A 15,259-nucleotide genomic window follows, 5' to 3' on the forward strand; every position below is an offset into this window, starting at 1 on the left:
GAAAAATACGGTATGTATAAGCTATTGAGATGTGGCCAGGCTTGGATGAAGGTGATGGAAGTGGAACAGGTATGCTGGATGGGCTGTTGGGAAGAAACCATTGGAAAGTGACAGCTTTGACTGTCACTCAGAGGCCACATAGCAAGTCTGCATCCTTGGTACCTGGAGCAAATGAGCAGATGCTCTCATTCTTTTTCCACATTATTGTTAGTTTACAATACAGTAAAATGCAATGAAGAAAAAATAAGTTAAAGAAGTCACAACAGAAAGAGGTAAAAAGAGCCACTTCTGTTCCTGAGAACTGATCAAAAGTTTAACATTTTTGTTGCTTTTCTTACCTATTCTACAAATTTCCAGTATCAACCATATGTTGTAGTGTCTTTGCCATTAAAGATAATGAAACAGATGAGTAATTGCATAGCTCAAGATGCAATCCAATGACTTTAAAGGTTTGTTTCCATATTTTCCTTTCCTTTACAGGTTTTGATTTAGTGAAATGTGAGGATCCTGGAACACCAAATTATGGCTATAAGATCCGTGATGAAGGGCATTACACGGACACTGTTATTCTCTACAGTTGCAATCCAGGCTACATGATGCATGGCAGTAGTACTATTACCTGCCTAAGTGGAGATCGAAGAGTTTGGGATAAGCCTTTGCCTACTTGTATAGGTAATATCAGATAAAACACGAATGTGAGAATTTGGCATTCACATGCAATACTTCCCTTTATGACTGATTAATTATCACTTATTTCTTTTGAATGTTGTCCAGGATTGTTTCAATATAAATAGTGACATTAGAGATGCACAGACCATTTCAGAGCATTCTGTTTGTCCTGTTGAAGCTCTTTTATTTATTTTATTTATTTAGAAAGCTTCTATGCCGCCCCGTTCACCGAAGCCTCGGGGTGGCTTACAACAATAAATAAATAATAACAATATAAAACAATATAATATAATTGGAGACGTCCTGGCCATAAAAATAAAATAAATAAATAATATTAACAATTAAAATGGCATTTAAATAAAAAGGTCTTGCCTTTTGTCTTGTCTTGAAATTTTCCTCATGCTGTGCATATGAATCTTGTCCCTGAGTTTTGCTTTTCAGTATATGGAGCAGCCTAAAGGCCATGGTAAATTTTCCAAGCCGTGTCCACACTTATGCAGAAATTCATTGGAATTTCTCTGAAGTTTTGTTACCTCACAACCATTGCCAGCATTCCAACTGACCGCTTTATGAGGCCAGGGACAAACATGTACAATTAAATTAGTTGCTAATTATAAAATAGTAATAAAGCTGTATAAAAGCTGTATAAAATAGTCATGTCTTCTATCCTGCATTCATAATACCCATATGACAAGGAAAGAAAAGGTGGGTAGGTAGATGAACTCTTTGTAGTGCCTTCTTAGTTATGGTTCTGGAAATTTTCAAATCAAGGAAAATGAAAGTGATCAAGTATGTGTGCAAAAAGGTAATGTCATAGCCTGAAAGTTATGAAAAAGTATGACCAAATGAGACACAAAACATTGCTACATATGATACATATGCAACTTGTTAGATGAGGAACCTGACCTCAAGAGAAAGAAAAAATTGCCATTATTTTTCTAAACATATGACTACAAGAAATTTAAATAGTGGCCTGTGTATGGGTATGCTTTGCACATCCATGCAAGAATCAGACTGTCAAAAGGAAACATGCTGGATAGGTCTTACCTAATGCTTTAATACTATGGAACTGTACTTCTAAATGGCCTTAAAAGCATGGCCAGATAATAGCGTTTTTCATAATAACTGAGCTATGTCTAGGTTAACCAGATGCCTCAAGTCAGTGGATGCTTCTTTTCTAGTAAAAATGCGATAAACCCTCCATTTGGTTTTCTCAATCTTTTTTCCTAGTATCATCTAGTAATTTTTGCTCTTTGCTGGAACTCTTATAAGCCTAGGAATTCTAAGGGTTTAATCTGTACCTCTCTCTTCTTTCATATACTTGCCAATACATTTAGAAATAAAGTTGACTTTGAAAGCATCATTTCTTTCTTCTGTGCAATAATACTATCACACTTAGGAGCAGAGGTTAGGAAACTTGGTTAGAATCCTCTTGAATCTAGGAGCAATGAATGGGTATGATTCATTCATAGCTCTGTCAGGCAGCCAAGTGACCTAGTCCACATTCCAGAATGTTAGCAGTTTCATGAATATTGTCATGCTCCTGCTGGAAGGAAAGATAAGATAAGGAGTACCAGCAATGCCCAGAATCTGACAATATTGAAGGGGGAGCCCAGGCTCTCAGGGATGACTACAGTTAAAGGTATCATCTGTGGAGGATAAGGACTCTAACTTAAAGGTGGAGGTAGAGTAACGCCAAGCCTCAGGAGAGATGTTGCCTGGCAAGACAGGAGCTCATGAGGAATGCCACAGGGAGCCAGGGGCCTCATTGTGGGGGAAAGTTTTATTTGCATGTTGGAGGCGTGCACATAAGGAGCCGGTTTTCAGCTACAGCCACTCACAGTGCAGAGCTAAAGCTTGGATGTGGATCCTTCTCTGCTGTGGCACTGGAACCTTGTTGCCTGCTACCCTGGACTGGACTCCCTGACTGTCTTATGTCTGCATGTTGCCTTGTAACCTTGTTGCCCCTGACCTGAACGGCTGAGAGTTTGCTTGAGGCCTGTTTGTGCTGACCACTCACGTCTTTGGGACCTTGGAACCTGCAACTGCCAGGCTTGGACACACTGGAAATGTGGCACCTACCTCACAGGGTTGCTGTTGTGAGGATAAGATTGTGGAGGAGGAGGAGGAGGAGGAGAACTATGTAATCTGCCTTGAGTTCCTTAGAAGGAAAAAGGGTGGGGCATAAATATAATAAATACATGCATTAGTAAGATGTAGTAAACAGCATGAAGAATAAGACAGAGCTCTGAGGAGCACCATAGGCCAACTACTATGACATCAGACAGGAGCCTCCCAGCAACACCTGAAATCTCTCCTACCGCAGCAGCACCAGAGTCCTTACAAAGCAGTACCACCAAGTCCTATTCCAGATGGACATCTCAGAAATTTACCGTGGCTGTAGTGAAAGCCTCTGTCCAGTTTCTGGCATACACAGATCACCCACAAAGTGACCTTTGCCCCTGAAGACAGTTTGGAAGTGGATCTAGAGCTGAGATCCCCAAGAATGGAATATTGGAGATTGGCTGGACATCATCCAATACAGTGGATAATTCAGGGAGGGTTCACTCACGCTTGCCTTTTTCACAGAAAGGAGAATTGCGGCCTTTTAAGCATTCGCCACCACCTTTTCCCCCTCAAGAAGTCCCCTCCACTCTGCTGTTATAAGCGAGGAAGCCTGGCAAACTTAAGCTGGGTTTCACCTTTCTTAAGGATCCCGCACACTCTCATGTAATGCAGAGTAGTGCTGTAAACATTGCTTTTCTGATTGATGCTTTAATTTTATTTATTTTTTTACAAATATCAGCCTCACTAGAATGACCAACTTTTGTTAACTATACATGACCAAGTTTGTAAAATTATAGCCAGCCCTACCAACTTTTAGACTGCTCTTGAACTAATTTGATTTGATAGCTTTTCTTCAGGCAATCATTCTGTCACTTGCCTTCGTCATTGTTTAATGTTCAGTGCAATAACATATATGATCACCCATTAAGTTAGCTTGTCTTACTTGGGAAGATTTACAGTTTTGATCAATTAATCATGTCATTCTGCAGTCTTTCAGATAAACACATTTTTGAAACTAGCTAACACTTCCATATTCAGCAAGGAAAGTATAGTTTTTCTTTTCTTCTTCTAAATAACATCATACTGTTCTGTTCCTCCCGTGAATAATTGATTTTGCTTAATTAAATTTTCATTAGCATCATCACTGTTTTAGAAATGATGTAAGCCTGATGACATAACAAACAGGACAGGATAGACCAAATTGCCTTAGCAACAGGTAGACCAGATACAGCAATGTAAGCAAAAAGAAAAAAGTTTATTAATATTTTGTTCTTTTTCTCTAATAGTAGAGAGGATCCATCATTCTGTTCTCTTCCTTTTGGAATCAGCTGATGGTTATTTTTGAAACAAGATGGACTGAAGGCTATTTAAATAACTCTTTAATAAAATACAGTTCTCTCAGTGTACACTGTGGCATTAATTTCTAAATAATATACAAAGGATTTTGAATATGTGAGGAATCCCATGGAAAGGGGTAAAATCTGTTGGCTTTTCATGATTCTGTTCTACCATCCCTGTGCTGATGCTGACTCACTGTGCCGAGAGCTGAGCCAGTTCATGAACTTCCATTGCTAAGATGACCATGGACTGTGTAATGTTTTTAAAAAGTGGTAAAATGTGCATGAAATTAACCAATTTGCTGAATCATAATTTCACCAAATGTTTTATTTATTCATTTTAAAGATTTACGTGCCACTTTTAGGGGACCCCCCCCCAAAGACTGTATACATCAAACCCTTAAATCATAACATAATAAAAACAATAATGGAAGCAATGGTAAAATGAAAATTAGCAGCTTAAACCAGACACAACCATTTATATTATACTCTAATAGAGTTTGGTTAATTGGTCTTTTATAGATGAAGGTAAATTGGCAAGTCTCTAAAGTCTACTTGAAATCCTGTAATTGTGAATCTTGACAGACATCATTTAGATGTCTGGATTGAGGACAGCTATCCAATGACTAATTTCCATAAAACTTATCCATCAGGTTTGACCCATTCTAGCACAACCATATCTTTCAGGTTTTCCAGTGGAGATCCTGGAGAATTAATTTAAATTAGCCTTCATTACAAATCTAAACTCTTCTGCAATATAATGTAACTGAACTATTCATGGTGTTTACCTCTAAAATTTGCATCTTCCTTTTGTTTTCAGCCGAGTGCGGTGGACGAATTCATGCTGCTACTTCAGGTCGCATTTTGTCTCCAGGTTATCCAGCTCCATATGACAATAATCTTCATTGTACTTGGATTATAGAAGCAGACCCAGGGAGGACAATTAGGTATGTGTGTACTTTCAGCTAATAAATTTAGTATTGCCTTATGTTTTGCTAATAGCTGCATATCAACATTTTTGTTATCATTTAATGTTCATGGAACTTCTCTTTTAAAGTGGTAATTTACAAATGCTATTGGACTTAAATGTTATTTGTTTCCTTAAAAGTTGGGTAGCTCTTGGTATATGTAAATGAAAGAGCAAGTGCCTATGCAATCATTTATTGAATGCTTACTAGGCAGTTGAACACAAAATTCAGTTGAACTTACTTCTGAGTAGACATGTTTGAGATTTTGCAGTAAATTGCAGTGTCAGGAGAGAAGAGCTTAAGATCAGAAATAGCCATCCATGCTGTTGTACTATTACTTGGTCTTTGCTTTCACCATGAACTTAAATTGCAAAGAAAGAAATGGGAGCAAGGGATCCCATCCAATCTCCTTCTACAACGTAGTATAGCACTTTTAATCTATTTGCTAGCATTGGGTCTGCCTTTAGCATCAGTGACAAAAGTAATATTGGCCCCACTGCAGATAAACTGATTTATACTTAGGATTTCTCAGGATGTAATTCACAAACCATTAGCAATCCCATTTCCACAGCAAGGAAACTGCCCATCTGTTCACTGGAAAGATGGATGAGCCTAAAAAGCATTCCAGATGCAATCTCCCAGGAATAATAACATATGAGTGTTACACACACACACAGAGAGAGAGAGAGAGAGAGAGAGAGAGAGAATTAAGTTTAAATTAGCAGTAGAAAGAAGATAATCCATTGTACTTTTAAATAACATGTTTACTGTTTTAATGTGAAGTAGTGAAGATTCTATTATTAAATAGGTTGAACTTTAACTGGAAAAGCCTGTTTGCCTGAATAGTTTCCTTATACATATGCAGAGAAATTGATAACATTTCTCACACAATTTCATTTTCTTTTTTCCTAGAAATAGAAAGATAAATGTATTCCCCTAACACTAGACTAAAAGACACTCATTCAATCACAAGTGAATTCAGTGTTCTATTTGCATTTTAATAGGAATGGCAAATGTGAAATTAATATAGAATGAAATCAGAAATTATAAAACAAGTATCTGTATCTAGAAAACAGATTTAATATTTACTTATTAGTAGCCTTCAGAGTTAGTATTTATTACACAAAAATGTGAAAAAACAGCCTCAGTGACCATTTTCCTTGCAGCTCTGCATGAAATTTCACATCACATGTAATTTCTAAAATTTTATAAATGTAGATTGTGCTGTACAGTGTGGACAGGTGATGAAATATATTTAGCTTTTGTCTCCAGAATCTCTGCCCTAGTTTAGGAAGAGGTTATGGATATCTGTATATATATATATATATTGTCATGTTAAACGTGTATTTAACATGCCATGTATTGTTTTGCATTTATTGTACATTGATGGCCAAATATTAAATTGCATGCAAAAGTTCAATCAGCACACCCACATTACAGTCTATAGATGTCCTTCAAAACTAGAACGTTAACATAGCTTTTAAAAAAGCATACATTCCAAAAAGTTACAAATACATTCCAGCCGAACACAGCTTTTTTTATCTCGATCACCTTTTCTCAACCTTCTTGACAAGGCACTAAAGGAGTGTAACGATCCTGTGGCAGCATGGACAGAATCTGACTTTGGATCACGACATTTCCCATTCCTTCCCCAGGCCCTCCTAGCAACCCATGTGCAGCAGCTCCTCTTGCAAGGTTGGGGAGGGAGAGGGGAGCATGTGCAAGGGCAGAACGGGTAGGTGGAAGGCCTTTTGGATCCCAGCATTACTGCCAAGCAGCACTCAGCAGGTAGATGGGCCTAAAGGCCACCTAGCAATATTTCCAGCAGAGGAGGAAGAGTTTGTTTTAAAAGCCTTTGCTGCTCCGTCTGCCCTGCAAGGCTCTTGAAGCAGCACTTAGGATGAATAGAAGCCTCAGGCATCGGTACCCTCTGTCCATCGGGTGTCAGTCCCAGATTACTTTGTAAGGCTGCTCTCTTCTACTCACTTTCCTCGAGTAAATCCCACCGAATGCAATGGAAATTACTCCTCAGTAGACATCCACAGGGTTCAATTGTTCATGAGTTAACCTTGCCGTATATAACAAACCCCAAACCATATTTAGCTAGTACAGTAGTCATGGTCTGCTTGCCTTCATCTTACTCCTAACTGTAAAGAGGGGTGGTGATGACAAGGAAAAGTATTCAGAAATAGTTGTTAGTTGTGTGTTCCATTCCCCATATATAAAGCACTTTGTAACATTACTACCTTTGTGACAACTCTTTAGAAATTGGATTTGAAATAACAATATTTTAATGAAAAATATAATTGATACCACCTATCTTTTCAGTCTAGAGGAACAGGGGAAGCCAAAAACTGTATGCACCAAAGTAAACACAGCATTATATTTCTCTAGATTGCACTTGCAGCACAGTCCTTTGATTCCTAGACAATGAAACAGGGGCCATAGGATTCTACAGCACCCTCCTCTCCCAAGTCTTAGTCCATGAGTCTTAAATGAGCTCTGACCTTGGGAGTCTTCTACTGAAGACAGTACCCCTTTTGCCTTCTCCCTGCCATTGTGGAGATTTCTGTGGCACTTCATACAGAATTCCAGCCTCCAGGCAGAAGGGAGAGTGTTGGAATTGTGCCTGTGGGTGGGGAAGGAGATGCCAAGGAACTACGGATTTAGAACAGAATGGTGTCTCCATAGTTGGACGCCTCCGTTGATCATTTCGAGTTGACTTTGTGGAAAACCAGAAGCAATGTGAGCTAATCTTCTTGGGATGTGTCCTCTACTAGGGAAAAGGAAAGATGACAGCAACACTTTAAAAAAGGATTGAACATAATTTGTAACTCTGGGTTAATCCTGTTAAACCATAATGAATATAAAAACTAGCATCTTTAAGCATGCTCAGTTCTGCATTGATGAGCTTCTTGAATTGTTATTCCTTAATCTGCATTTCTTGTATAACACCAGAGTAGAAAAGATAGCCAAGAATGACACGTATCCTATGTTACCCTTTCATTTGCAGTCTGCATTTTATTGTTTTTGACACTGAGGTGGCTCATGACATCCTGAAGGTGTGGGACGGCCCCCTCGAAAGCAGCATTCTCCTGAAAGAGTGGAGTGGGTCAGCCCTTCCTGAGGACATTTACAGCACTTTCAACTCACTGACCTTGCAATTTGACAGTGACTTCTTCATCAGCAAATCAGGCTTTTCCATCCAATTTTCAAGTAGGTGGAATTTTAGTTGTCCTTGGATACTTTCATGTTTTGGCCTTCTGTCTTGCTAAAAGCTTGTCTGGTGTGTTTTCCTGAAAACCACTCTCAGGGCAGTAAGAGCTACAATCTATTGACTACATATGCTTAGCTGACCTTAATTTCTGAAAGGTTTGAAAAAATAAATCTCCTTTGGATACTTTCATCCCAAAATCATATCTAACAAGTTTTTTTAATTAAAAAATCCTAACAATTTAGACCATGTAATAAAGGACTTGTTTCAATCTGCTGTACACATTCTGTTTCCACTTCTAAATGTGATGGCAGAAAAACTGGGAGATGCAAATTATTCTATTGGTCCTTGGGTGCTCCTAATAATCCACATTAAAAATGATGCTACATTGTATGTGTTGCTAAGTGCTAGACTAGATGCTTTACAGAAGTGTGAGTAATGTCACCTCACAGTCCTATTTATATGGGAGAAAGGTTACTTCAGGCAGCAGAAACGACTGGGAAGCCACTATGTGCTGCTTTCTGGCACCACTTTGCCAATCTAAGCAGCCCCACCCTGCAATAGCTTAACTGCAAATTGCAGAAAGGGAGCAAAGCCACTTTGAAAAAGGCCATATTGACTAGCAAATTAGCAAAAAGAGAAAACATTAAGTCCCCACTTCTCCTCAGTATCTCCCCAGTTCTTCTGAAAGATGCCTTTAAAGCTCTAAATGGACCAGTGGGTGATGTTAAGTAGTGGCAGACAAATTCTCTTTGGATTGATCCAGAATCAGCTTCATATTTACAATATTTTGGGAGGAACTTCACACAATTACACCTTTGTGGCCTGTTGTGAATGTTTGGATTTAGTAATACACTAGTGTATCCAATGGAGATACACAAACACACATGCACATACACACACACACATACACATGCATACTTACACATATAGGAGCCCTCTCTTTCCAGCTGGCCTTGCTCGCCAAATATTGTGGTCACTAGCAAATTCCTCTCCTCAGTAGTGAAGGTGTCCACAGCAAATCACATGGGAAGTGTGGGTAGGCTTGCATGCCAACTGAAGTTGCTTCTTGGCTAAAAGGGTTTGCATTCCTGACACAAAGCAGAAGTTAAAAGAGCCTCTTGCTACTATCTTCCTTTCTTGTATTGGTAGATGAAGGATTAAAAAAGTGGGTGGAGTCTCTTTAAATTCTTATCTATGCAGGGAAAGGAGGCGGCACTCGGGTGGGTTGGCAAGGATGCACATCATCCTCCAAGCATTTTCTCAGCAACATAAGGTTAAAATGTGGCCCCCTGAGCTGCTGCTGGTCCAGTGCAGCAGCAGTTATATAATATGATGATTCATAGGAGTTGACTGAAATGGACCCTGTTGCACTAGCCCACCTTATCTGAAGCAGAAATATGCTTGCGAATTCAGATCAATATGGACCTCAGAAATGACGGGAATAGCCGCATGCATGTGCAAGTGTGGTGTCACAATTTTGTTTTCAGTCATGGAATGGTAGTTGCTTCAATGAGCTTCCACAGGATTCCTTTAAAACCACGGTAAAGGCATTCTCCTGCAGGCACCCAACCCTTCAACGCAGAGTTCCATGAAAGAAATTTTCACATTGGTTGTTTGTTTTTGATATCCTAAAGTTAGGCATGTTGTACAGATCAAGATGAAATAAGGCAAATAACAACTCTATCTAAGATTAATTTTCAGAGGCATATATTTATGCTACAGATTCCTATACATATGATTCCCCCTGTCCTTTATTATGTATGCTAACAGAGATGATTAATTGTAGGAATGCAAATGTCTTTTGCCCACAAAATGTTTAGACCCCATCAAGGGTCCATTGTCTTGCCCGCTCCGCACAGCATGTAAAACACCACGAGGACATGAACTGACTAGTGTGATTATGTTAATTGTAATCAGCCTAACACTTTTCATTAAAACTTAATTACCATTTAATCATGCATAAAAGGATAGAAAATGGAGTTCAGTTTGCATTCCTGACCTTTACTCTGCAGGGTTAAATATATTTAAACTAGTTATTAGAAACTGGGTTTTTTGGCTAAACATCACCCATCAAACCATAGAACTATTGATCAGTACATGTAGGTAAACAATGAAATGCCTGTTAACCAAATAACCCATTTCTTTTTCAACAGATGATCTCTGACCTTAGGGTAGCCAAGCTCAAATTAGTTAATTTGCAACAGGGTTATTAAAAGATTTCGATTTTGTTAACCTTTACAATGGGCCTTCTGTTTTATCTCCCACACCAGACATATGCACATCTCTAACCAAGTGGCCTATTTGTCAGCAGTGGCCTTTATGGCAACAGAAAGAAAGGAGGGGAGGGAGGGAGAAGTTAGAGGCTTGCAGTAAAAAAAAAAAAAAACCCAAAAACTTGTGACTACACATACACCAGAGAGTAGCTAAATCATAGCAAAGTGTTTAAACCATTATCCTTTCTCACACCTATTCTATGACTGAGCCTATGTATTCATACTTGTTTTCCCCTTTTGGTCATTTCCATGGCCAGTGCAGCAGGGCAGCCCAGGGAATAGAACAGGTGTGTGTTTATACCTTTGGTATTTCTGCGTTCTCATTCACTGTATTCAGTGCTTGGACTGCATGAATGTAAGAATACGGAAAGTCTTCCTGTTTCTTCCTTGCATTGCTTTGCTATGCTATGGAAATGGTGATGTGCACCAGTGTTCTTGATGCAAAAGCAAGTGGTTCTCTTTAATTCCTAACATGATTCCTTTGCTTTTGTAGAGAAGGATAAGGGTTCTTCCCCTGCCCCCTCCTTTATCAAGTTCATTACTACAGGATTGGCAGAGGGGTAGGAAATGTATTAAATCATTAAATACCCTTCCAAGAAGTTTTAAATAGTAAAACCATTTGTGTATACTGATTTTTGCAGTCTTTAACATTGGCATATTTATTATTTTTCTTTGTCCTGTAAGGCAGAGCTTTTCCTAGCCTCTTAGGTTTCTTTGAACTTTCCCTTTTAAATAAACCCTGCTCTTATCTATGTCTAAAAGCACATTCTGTGAAATATCCCTATTGACACAGATGAATTGGCAATGATGGAGTGCATTGTTGTCAAGGTAGAAAGTGGGTCAGGACAAGGGCGGCATTTAAGGAACTGTTTGGTGGTTTCTTATCACAGAAGCTGAGTTTATTTGTACACAGAATAGGAAAAGAAGAAGATATTTCTAAATGATGCTTTGAGAACTGTTTCATAATTCATACCATAGGAAGTATTCTCAAATGTTGACTTTTGGGCAGTATAGAAATAAATAAGCAAGTAAGCTGCTGGCCAAGGACATGAAAGAGAAGAGGATGCACGCAGAACTGGTTGAGCTGCTTGCATAGGTGGAGTGAACTTTTTGGTGAATCCCTACATGCTCAATAGTTCTACCCATTCTCAGGACTTCTTCATATGAATTTTCATGCGCTGGTGATCCTTCACTCATGGAACTTCACGAGACCTTTTCATGATGGAGGCATCCTCCAGAGCCTTTCCCACTTTTTCCAGTCATTTTCACAGGGTTTCTTTGTTTGTTGTAAAGACAGGAAAGCCTGGGTTTACATTTCAAACTATAACAAAGTCTCATGAAAAGTTGCATATCCACTATACTGCAGCTAGACCGTAGCCCCTCCGTTTTGGTTGGTTCATAGAATATCTGGAAAGGCAAAGAAATACAAACCTCAGGAAAAGAAATCCCATGTTCTTCCATAGTGAAAATGAAAAAGAAAAATCAATATAGCAGCAGATTAAACCCTCATGTAGAGCATCCCTGCATAAGTAAACGGAACTAATCTAACAGCAGGTTGGTGGGTGGGTACCCTGCCTTCTCTGTCAGAAATGAATAACCATGAACAGCAATGAATAGTTCACTAGACAGAATGGCACGGGTGCCATTTGCAATTAGTTCCCTCCTGCTACCAGGCAGATCCATAACATCAGCAGTTGAGTGAGCCTGGTTGAAACAGATACAAGAATGAACCTTTACTCGCTCAGATACTGAATCTGAACTTTAATGGCAGCCCATAAATTCAGCCAAGTGAATTTGCCGGCATATTAGGTTGCAAACTCCCCATGGTCAGCTCAGATACAATTACAGGAAGCTCTATATAATTAAGTGTTTCTTTTTTAAAAAAGATACTGTAATCACCTTTCTTCTACCCATAATAAAATCAAGACACTGAACCAGTTCAGATAAAATATTCTGGGCTTTGATAAGCATGAATTCAGAAGGAGAGAATGACCAATGGATAATCTTCCCCCGGCCTGCCCCTTTTCACACCACATGCTGGCTTTGGCCTGGAAATCCTTATGTGTTCAAACCAGGAATGAGCAAATGAGTGCATTCCCTGTGGCCATTTCAGAGTCCTTTGATTCCATTATGGTAAAGATCCAGGAACATGATTCTGTACAGAAGCAACGAATATACTTTCTGCCTGCCTTCCAAAATTGTAATATTGCAGCAAATTCAGCTGCAATTTGGAGAGGGATGGCAGTGTTTCTGGTGGCAGATCTGGAGTGTGGCTCCAGGAGGATCAGGTAGGGCAGTGTAGCCCCAATCCCCAGGCATTGTCCACCTCTGTCCAGTTTTTTAGCTTCCAGTTTTTGCCAAGACAGGGAATTTGGACTGAATGTTGGTTTGCTAGGCAGGATATTAAGCTGGAATCAGATCTCTGTGATGTGCATTTTCTTTGTAGTCTCTAGTAATAACAAGTTATTTACATTTCAGGTTATTATGAACAGTTTATTTCAGCTTCACCTACCCTGTTCTTAAGCGAAACAACAAGGAGCTGCATTGTTGCTAGCATGTTTTTAGGAGTATTGGAGAAACTAGTAATAAAAACAGGGATGAAATAGCCTAATTACAAATTTGATGAAATGATTACTGAGGCAGTATGTTTGAAGTACACTTTGTACCATACAGCACCATATAAATGTTCTATAGAGCTAGAATTAAATTCTGATCCCCCAAAGAGATCTATGGAAGCTAAATGGTTACAAAATAGCTTTTTGACATGTACATAGTGTGTCTTCCAGCAAGTATGCATGCCTAAGAGCATAGAAACATAGAAAACAGAGCGAGTCAGAAGGGGTCTCCTGGGCCATCTAGTCTGACCTCTGGCACCAGCCGGCGCTGCTCACGACATGTTCACCATGTGGACGTCCAGGCTATCTTTGAACACCTGCACCGATGGGGCCTCAACGACCTCTCGTGGAAGCCCATTCCATGCCCTCGGGGTCCTGACTGTCAGGAAGTGCTTCCTGGCATCCAAACGGAACCTTGGCTGCCTGAGCTTTGCTCCGCTGGAGCATGTCCTGCCTTCCTCTGCAGGGGAGAGCAGGTCTCTACCCATCTCCGTGTGACATCCCCTCACATACCTGTATGTCACCAACAGATCCCCTCTGATTCTCCTCTTCTCCAGGCTGAAGAGACCCAGTTCCCTCAGTCTCGCCTCATACGGCATCCCCTGCAAACCGGCCACCAACCTTGTGGCCCTACGCTGCACTGACTCCAACCTGGCTATATCCTTTCTGTAATGAGGGGCCCAAAACTGAACACAGTACTCCAGTTGCGGGCGCACTAGAGCCATGTAGAGTGGTAGTAATACCTCTCTTGATCTAGAAGCCACACTTCTGGCTATGCAATCAAGGGTGGCATTTGCCCTCTTGGCCACCACATCACACAGCTGACTCATGTTTAGCCTGCAGCCAACCAGCACCCCGAGGTCCCTTTCACAAGTGCTGCTCTCCAGCCACTTATCACCTAACCTGTACTTATGACAGCTATTCCTATGCCCCAAGTGCAACACCTTGCACTTATCTACATTGAACGCCATCCTGTTGTCTCCTGCCCACTTCCATAGTCTGTCCAGATCCTTTTGGATCTGGAGTACCTGCTCCTCAGTTGTGGCCACTGCTCCAGTTTTAGTGTTGTCTGCAAATTTGATCAGCAGACTGTTCACCCCTTCTTCCATGTTGTTAATGAAACAGTGCAACACTTTGCAAAACCCTATCTAAAAATTGTTCTAAAATGGGTGGGTGGGGGTTCAAAAGAACCTTTGCAATAGAATCTTCAGTGGGGTTTCAAGTGCTCATGGGTCTATAAGCTGCCCTCTGAAAACTAAAGGATCTTGTTGGAAAGGGACACTGGCATGTAGAGTCTGTAGACCTGTACACTATCCTGGCAAAACACAAAATCCCTAAGCCTTTCTAAATCTCACTTCAAAAGCAGAGCCCTGAGTTTGATACCTATCAAACATAGAGCTCCCATCAGGGGAAATAGTCTCTAGTTTTCAATGTGCCTGGGATACTGGCTTCAGCAGATACCTTCAGACCTATAAGAGCATCGCAAATGGGAAAATGCTTAACTGCAGCCAGGTCCAGGCACTATACCTGATCACCCGAAAGCAACCCTGCCTCCAGACAGTACCCACCCTTGGGAAGTCTGTGCTGAGCCACCCTGATGGACACACTCAAATTCAGCATGTCTTTTTTTTAAATGAGCACATTTATTTGTAGACATTCTCAGATTGCTTCATTTTTAACCAGGTGGTGCCCACAGGTAGTCCCTGCAATGTAGGGTCAGGGTTCCTTGGTGGGGTAGCTCAACAAAAACAACAAAAAACAAAAACCCCACACTTTTAAAAAGAAAAATCAGCCACTGTGAGCCTATGTGAGGCTATATGGGCACTTTGGGGGTGGCTGGCTGTGGTTGTTGCTTCATAGCTCCTTGACAAGAAGAGGGAGAGCTTTTCGCTGCTTTTGCTAAGTGGTCTGTCTTTCCTTATCCAAATCTGGCAAACTTTTGTAGCTCAAACTACCCCCACTGCTGACTTCTGATTGATAGAGTGGCTTCTAAGCCAAAAATAGCCACTCTGTAACAGCAACTGTCCAGGTTCACTACGATCTTGTGCACCTTGAGTTATTATTATGCAGTTGCCATAATCTTTCCATCAAACCAAAGCTGTGTTAACTTCCT

General features: G+C 40.2%; 1 protein-coding gene across 1 annotated transcript in view; it reads left to right on the top strand.

The window, feature by feature from the left end:
* The window catches only part of CSMD1 (CUB and Sushi multiple domains 1), a 909,441-nt gene that overhangs the window by 711,397 nt on the left and 182,785 nt on the right, over window positions 1–15,259 (top strand). Inside the window, exons 25-27 of the mRNA XM_044419148.1 lie at window positions 481–672; window positions 4,894–5,020; window positions 8,055–8,257. Coding sequence (XP_044275083.1) covers window positions 481–672; window positions 4,894–5,020; window positions 8,055–8,257 — 522 coding nt within the window. The remainder of the gene's footprint in view (window positions 1–480; window positions 673–4,893; window positions 5,021–8,054; window positions 8,258–15,259) is intronic.

This window comes from Varanus komodoensis, unplaced genomic scaffold, assembly GCF_004798865.1.
Source record: "Varanus komodoensis strain SLA01 unplaced genomic scaffold, ASM479886v1 scaffold10, whole genome shotgun sequence".
NCBI lineage: Eukaryota > Metazoa > Chordata > Lepidosauria > Squamata > Varanidae > Varanus > Varanus komodoensis.